Source organism: Diceros bicornis, chromosome 4 (assembly GCF_020826845.1).
Source record: "Diceros bicornis minor isolate mBicDic1 chromosome 4, mDicBic1.mat.cur, whole genome shotgun sequence".
NCBI classification, from domain to species: domain Eukaryota; kingdom Metazoa; phylum Chordata; class Mammalia; order Perissodactyla; family Rhinocerotidae; genus Diceros; species Diceros bicornis.
The window spans coordinates 85,284,779-85,292,342 of record NC_080743.1 but is presented as its reverse complement, the minus strand read 5'-3'; the positions used below and the strand labels follow the sequence as shown (position 1 = coordinate 85,292,342).

At 55.0% G+C, this 7,564-nt stretch overlaps 1 protein-coding gene across 1 annotated transcript; it reads right to left on the bottom strand.

Moving 5' to 3' along the window:
• Positions 1–201: 201 nt before the first annotated feature.
• ZNF648 (zinc finger protein 648) lies at positions 202–1,948 on the bottom strand. The gene has a single exon (XM_058538092.1). It carries the CDS (start codon positions 1,946–1,948, stop codon positions 236–238), a length of 1,713 nt encoding a protein of 570 aa, XP_058394075.1. The 3' UTR covers positions 202–235.
• Between the last annotated feature and the right edge of the window lie 5,616 nt (positions 1,949–7,564).

The following is a 7,564-nucleotide window of genomic DNA, read 5'->3' as shown; positions in this document are numbered from 1 at the left end:
GAAGACTGATATGAAACCACACACTTGGGTGCTTTCCCTCCAGTTACTTTCTACACAAGGGATCCAATACATGAAACAAATGTGCCACCCCATGGCCGGCGACCCACTGGGAGGAGAGGCTGACCAGTGGGGCGAGGTGGCAATATCACGCGAGTCGGCTTGTCCACGCAGGAGGGTCCCAAGTAATGAGGTCGACAGTGTCTTCGGCTTCCCTGAGAGTTAACTGAAGAAGCCCTCACTCGTCAGAGGAGGAGGGCATGGGCTCCTTCTTGCAAGTGCAGTGCTTGGCTCGGTGTCGTCGGAGGTGATTGGAGCGGGTGAAGGCCTGGCCGCAGTCCTCACACTGGTAGGGCCTTTCCCCGTTGTGCACCCGAATGTGCTGGGCCAGCTCCGAGGCAATGCGGAAGGCCCTGCCACACTCGGCACAGAGGAAGCCCTTCTCCCCGGAGTGGATCTGTTGGTGCCGCTTCAGGGTGGAGGAGCGGGCAAAGGCCTGGCCGCACTGCGCGCAAGGAAAGGGCCTCTCGCCGGTGTGGATGCGCTGGTGGCGCACAAGGCGCGAGGGCTGCGCGAAGGCCACGCCGCAGTCGGCGCACTTGAAGGGCCTCTGGCCAGTGTGCAGCGTCTGGTGCTCGATCAGGTTGGAGGATTTGGTGAAGCACTTGCCGCAGGTGGGGCAGGGGAAGGGCCGCTCGCCGGAGTGCACACGCTGGTGCTCCATCATTCGGCTGGCCACGGCGAACTCCCTGTCACAGGCGGGGCAGCGGAAGGGCTTCTCGCCTAAGTGCGTGCGCTGGTGGCGCAGCAGCGACAGCGGCTTGTTGAAGGTCAGGCCACACTCGGCGCACGGGAAGGGCTTGTTGTTGCTGTGCATGTTGCGCTGGTGTTTGCGCAGATCTGAGGAGCGCACGAAGGCCTTCCCGCAGTCCGGGCACGGGTAGGGTTTCTCGCCCGTGTGGGTGCGGATGTGCTTGCGGTGGTCCGAGGACCAGGTGTAGGCCTTGTCGCAGAACGGGCACCGGTAGGGCCGCTCGCCCGTGTGCAGCCGCCGGTGCTGCTGGAGCGTGCCCCGGTGGGAGTAGGCCTTCCCGCACAGCTCGCACGCGTAAGGCTTGGAGCCCCGCGTCGGGGCGGGGCTCAGCGCGTTGCTGGGCTTCTGGAAGGCCCGCCCACCTCGCAGGCACTTGTAGGGACGCACCTCCTCCTTCCCGCCTTCCCCCGGGCCCACTGGGTCCTGGCCGTTCCCGCCCGTCCGCACTTTCGCCAGCGTTGCCGCTGCCAGGCTGCCTGGGGTGGCCGACGCCTGGACTGGTGTGCGTCTCCCTTGCGTGGGGAGGTCCCAACTGCCCCCAAGCTTGGGGAAACACGCCGGAGAGGCGTTGTTTGAGGACGTGTCTACATCCTTCTGTGCACAGAAATACCTTCCAGTACCAGGGAAGCTAGATGGGATACCCAAGGCGGCGTCCAGGTTTGCCCTCAAGCCTCCATCATCGCCTGCAGGTAATGAGCCTCTGGGAGGTTGCATCTGACCTAAGAACTTGTGTGAGAGGCCGCTGGGGAGGGCACCTGGAGCCGTGCTTGCTCCGGGGGCGTCCTGGGCCTGGGTGATCTTGGACTCATCTCTTCCCCAGCTGGCCTTCTTCCCTGGGGTAGCCATAGGTTTCTTCTCCACACTCCCAGGACCAAAGGAGTCAGAGACTTTCTCTTCCTTCTCGCTGGGCGGATGCTGCCACCACAAGTCAGGTTTGTCCTGGGTCACTTGGGAGCCGGCCCTTGATAGGGCCTGGTGATCAGGGTCACCAGTGCTCCCTTTGTCTCCTGCCTCCCCACCATCCTCATCCTCACTCTCTGAGTTCATGCTCAGCATCCGGGGGTCATGAGCCTCCTGGGTCAAGCTGCAGAGAGGAGACACCTCACCCCACCTGTCCTGGGGGTCCACCTGGGCCATGATGTTTGGGCACGTCTAGTCTGCTCCTCGTAGACAGAACTTTACCTTGGCTCACAACACCTGCAAAAGGAAAGTGTGAAGAGGAAATCACAAAGAAGGCACTCAGTCACCTTCCCAGCCACAGGGGCTGAGGTGCTCACTGCAGGTCTAGTTCCAGGTGGTAGCCATGCCAACCGCATTGTTGTGCCTCACAGGGGAAGGAGGAGCTGGGCCCTGCCAAAAAATCCACACAGTTGTCCTTAATCCCTTTGGAGGTCCCACTAGGTACAAGGCCCAGGAGATAATGCTGCCAGGCATGGCAAGGTGGGACATTTGCTGAGTGCCATTGAGTCCAGGGGGCTCAAACCCCAACTGCTAGCCAGGCACGTTCTCTGTGAGCATGGGGGCAGGCTAGGTGAGAGGGCAGGAAGCAAGGTCTGGTTCTCCTCAGGCCTCTTAAACTGTCAGCCCCGCCAGGAAGCTGAAAACCAGGCTGGCTCTTGCTGTCCCTGCAGGAGGGCAAGTCTGCCGTCTCGTGATGGTGTCAGCTGGGGCTGCCTCCCAGGCACTGGGTTGTGTGGGCCACCTGTTCCAAAGACAAGGAGCAGCCCCTGGGAGAAGGGAGGAGAGTCAGGAAGACACCAGGCATGTTCCCAAGAAGATAGCCAGCTGCCCCTCACTGCTTAGGGCTTCTCAGTGAGGAGCCCGTAACTGCTGGGCAGCGTAAGCGTAGGCACCCAGGGAGAAAGGGGTGCCCGTGGAAAGCTCGAACTGTCTTTGAAATATTGCTTCATCTTAAACATTCATGAGAATTTACATTCCGTGTCATGTGTGTTTTAATATAAAAATAGTGTTTTAAGTTACCTTCAGTTTAAATGTTTAACTTTCCCCCCCTGGTGTGCCAAATTTGTCCCATGGCCTCATGGATTCCTGGCTTACCCCCACCCCCCAGCGGTGCATGTACCCCAACTTGAGAAGCATGGACTTAGGGTTTTGACCACAAGGCATGAGACAAGGGAGCCAGTGAGTTTTATTTTCTAACTGATTTTGTTTTCGCCTGAACACCTGGACAAAGCCTGCTGGGGGTGGTTAATAAGGATTGTTTGTGTGAGCAATACATTTTACAGGAGTTGCTGGAGTGAGAGGCAGGCTACTGAAGGCCTGGGGTTGGGGTGATTTCTGACCAGAGAGCTGAGTTTCCTTTGGTCTGGAGGGACCCTTCTGAGAATCCCAGATGGGGGTAATACTAGTAGTTCCATTTTCCGACATTATGGGTCAGGCAGTATGCTGAGCACTTCACCAGCATGATTTCATTTATTCCTCCCAGCAGCCTTTAAGATAGATGCTATTATTAGGATATTATTCTTTCCATTTTACAGACTAGGAAATGGAGGCTTGAAGAGGTGATGTATCTGCCCAAGGCCACACAGCTCGTAGACAGCGGCCTTGGGGTTTCTCTTTAACTTCAAGGTCATTATGGTAAACCCAGAGCTGTACCACCTCCCAGATGTGGCCTCCAGACTGAGGCCTGCCCTGGGGCTGGACCCTGCCCAAGAGCAGCCACAGCATCCTGGTGGGGGAAGAGCCACTGCCCTCTGTAGTCATCAAAGCCCCTTGTGTTTTCTGGGCCAAGGAACCTTGGCTACAGGGCCCCACCGCTGGGCTCCTCCCTGCTCCTGTTGACCCAAATTGCCCTCCGCAGGAGAGAGAGGCCACAGCACATGCTGCAGAGGCCGAGCTGGTCAAGAGTATTAGTCACTGAGTGTTTGCTTTTGGAAAGCTCCTTCTCTCCTCCTCCGCCCACCTTCCACTGGCATCTCAGAAGGAATAAGAGGAGCGATCTCTGCATTTTGGTGTGGCTCCAATGCGCTCCTCTTCAGGCAGGAGGCATTCTATTACCCCTCAGCGAGATGTATTCATTCATTCAACAGATGTTTACCGAAGGTCAAAATCGTATGCTTGTGTGTCAGCAAACATCTCTGAGCCTTGTTTCCTTCATCTGTAAGATGGAGATAATACTCCCCCTGTACAGTCTGCGTGAAGTTCCTGCTCACGGCTGGCATTCAATGACTAGAGCATTGTTACTCGTGCTGTTAGCTCCTCTGCACCTCAGCGGGACTCCTGGGAGGTGTCTAGGTGGATGGTCTTAGCAGTTTAGCGGTCAGGGTTCACACAGTAAGGTCGTGTCCCATTATACTGTCCCCCATCACATCGAGCTGTCCTCCCCCCACCTCCTGCCTGATCTTAAGCCCAGTTGCTTTGTGTATGGAGGGGGAGCAATGGGAAGGAATCCTCCCTTTCTACTTAGATACAGAAGCCATGATGGAGGGAGGACACAGTGCAGTAGTGACTCATGTCCCTTTGTGCCCTGAAGCCCGGTCACCCCCTCTGACCTCTCTGCTCTATCCCCTTAACATATCAGAGTGTGGCTGGCATGCTTCTTGACAGGAAACCAAGGTTTGACATATTTTCAGTGTTCTTAGAGAGTGGCTCTGTGTGTGTGTGTGTGTGTGTGTGTGTGTGTGTGTGTGTGTATAGTTAATAGAGGGGACACAGCACTAGCCAGCTTAATATGACTTAGGCCAGTGTGGCTGATCAGGGACTGTGTCCACCAGCAGGGACAGCAAAGGGATGCTGGATTTGATTGACACAGACTTCTTAGGCTTGTGTCTTTCTCTGGGACAACATGCTGTGCGTGTTCCTGTGGAACTGTTCACGCACCACTTACTTCACCCTCTGTCCACCCCACCTCCAGCACACAGACCGCATTCTACACAACGTGTGTCTCGTGTCCCAGCCTCTGGGCCACAGGTGAGCTTCCTCAGGGCAGCACACAGCCCTCTGCTAGCTCACTTCTCAGAAGCCTGCCACGTGACTGCCTTTTCAGATGGGGAATCCTCCCTCTGTCTGCAGCTGCATCCTCAGTGAATACGTCCTGCTGTCTTCCTTTTGTAGCTGCCAGAGCTTCTCTCTTGACCAAGAAGACCGAGAGGGAGGCAGGGCTCAGGGTGGGATTTTCTGGCAAAGTCTACACAATATTCCTGATCCAAAAGAGGAACACCAATGCTGTGTGTGGCTGGCCCTCTGCTCTCCAGATGTGCTGACCCCCCAGAGGCTGTCACAGCACAGCCCTTTCCTGGAACTTCCTCCACACTGGTCCTCCAGGAGTGGCCCAGGTGCAGCCTCCAGCTCACCTACCTCTTCTGTGGACACTTAGTAGAAGCCCGGCCTAAGGGCTTGTTCCAGCTCCCGGCCCCTGCCCCTCTTCCTGCTTTCCTTCCATAGATTCTACTAGGTCCACCCCGGAGCAGCCACCTCCCACGTTCTCCTCTGCCCACTGCCTTCAGGCCTGGGTCTCCACCTCTGGCTCAGACACAGAGAGTTGCTTACCTGGGAAATACAGACAGCAGCGTGGGCCCCCACCTTGGCTTCTGTCACATGTGGCTTCTTAGCAACCGGAACCAGAGTTTGGTACAAATCAGCAGAGACGGTGTCTCTGTCCCTCACGCTTTTGTGTCCAGTCCATTAGCTGCAGAGAGAGCTTTGGGAGGTGGGGCCAGTGTAATACACTCAACCTTCCTGCCTACATCTCAGAGAGCAGCCTGGGAAACACGGTGGGGCTGCCCTCTCTCACTGCCTGCACGATCCGGCGGCTCCCTCTGCTCCCGCCTCCCCCTCCTGCCAGAGCCTCCCTCCCTCCATCCATCCCTCAGAAAGGTTGCTCAGTCCTCCTGCAGGTGGCCCTATCCCTCCTGTTCACTCTCATGCCTTCTTCCCAACAGAGCAAGCAGTCTATCCTTCAGTGCTGCCCTGATGTGTCCATGGGCCCCTTGTCACACGTGAGTTTCGTGGGGAGGCAGGATGGGGTATTGGCCTGTACCCCCACCTCCCCTATTCTAGTACTGACCTTTTGCCAAGCTGTGGTTTGAGCAGGGGTGTTCCCAGAATTTTTTCAAGTAGTCATTGGCTCAAAGATGCCCATGAGCATTTAGCTGGGGGTGGGGGTGCAGCGAGATAGTTTTCTCTCCTTATTCATGCAGATGCCAGGCTGGTCTGGGACCTCTCTCCATCTTTCAGCGTTGGTTCCCAGGCAGGTTCATTTTGAAGAAAACGATTAGCCCAGGATATGAGACTCAATGTGTCCAGACTTTGTACCCACTCAAGTCTAATGTGCCTTTATTAGGGTGAATGCTCAGGACATTAAAATAGGAGATGGGAGTATGATACCTGTGATGTCCCTAAGTGGCCAAAGAGTATACTGGTTGACAGCAGGATTGTGGGACTGTGTTTGAATCCTATCACTCACTAACTGTGTGACCTTGGGCGAGTTACTTTACCTCTCTGTGCCTTAGCTCCTCATTTGTAACATGGGAATCATGATGGTATCCCCATCATGGGAGTCTTGGGAGGATCAAATAAGATAATGCACGTGAAGAGCATTGCATGGTGTCTGGAACATAGCAGTGCCCAGAAAAGTGAGCTGTCCTTGTTATTGTTATTGACGATGTCCTCGTTATTATTATTGATGATGTTGTTTCTAGGGAGGACATGGTTCATGGGGCTCCCTTTATATCCCCATGGCCTTGTTAGGGCTGCAGCTCTGACAGCAATACTGACACCTAACACATTTTTCTGAAGAGTAATTTTTGGAGTGTGATCCCGAGGAGCAGATCCCTCTGCTCCTTGGCATTTTGTAGATGTGGCTTCAAGGGAACAGGCAGACAGCAGAGAGATGCCTCTCCATTTTTGAGTCTGAAAGTCTGGAACAGGGTTTAAATCCTGATGTCCACAGAGCCCCTGAAATAAAGTGCAGAATGCTACAGATATGTGGATGTGCATTGTTCCAGCAAGAGGATCCTTAGCTATCACGCATTTCTCCAAGGGCCCATGATCCAAGAAAGGTCGAGAACCATTGGTGTTGGAGGGGAGTGTAGGATGGGGAAAGTAGGTACTTAAAATATCTCCCACAGCAGCTTATCAGACTGTGTTGTCACCAGCCCACGTCCCAACACTGTTGTTCAAAATTTCCCAAGTGGCCATATCATACAGGCTGTGGGCTTCGGATACCTTTGGCAAGCAAGTGGCTGAATTCCTCAGGGGAGGTCCGTGGAGGTAAAAGCTGGAGCGGGGATGAGATTGTGTGTCCCTCCGCACTCCCAGCCTCACGGCAGCGGGGTACGTGCATTGAGTTCTTATTCCTGCCAACATCATGCTGACATACCACATGCAATGTCCCATTAATCCTCCCCACATTCCGATGGAGTGGCTACTGTCAGTGTTATTCCCAGGTACAGATTGAGGATACTGAGGCATAAACAGCTTATTTAAGGGCACAGCCACATAGTCACTACATCGTGGAGCTGTGATTCAATTCCAAAGTATGAGGATCTACACTCTTAACCACTACAGCACGAGCTGCCCAAACACTGTCCCTTCGGAGCCTGTGTGTTTGGCCTTTGCCTGACCCCACCCTCATTTCTTCCGGGAAACACTTAGTCCCTCCACCCCAAGACTGCATGACCTGTGTATGTGTGGTCACTGCGGTCACTCCCCCAGAAGACCTTCTTTTCCCTCAGCATAGCTGCCCAAGGAGACGATGGTTCCCATGCATGCCTACCATTGGTGTCTAGCCTAGAC

Excerpts from the sequence above, each read along its gene's own strand:
- ZNF648 (XM_058538092.1), bottom strand. The coding sequence starts at position 1,948 with ATGGCCCAGGTGGACCCCCAGGACAGGTGGGGTGAGGTGTCTCCTCTC.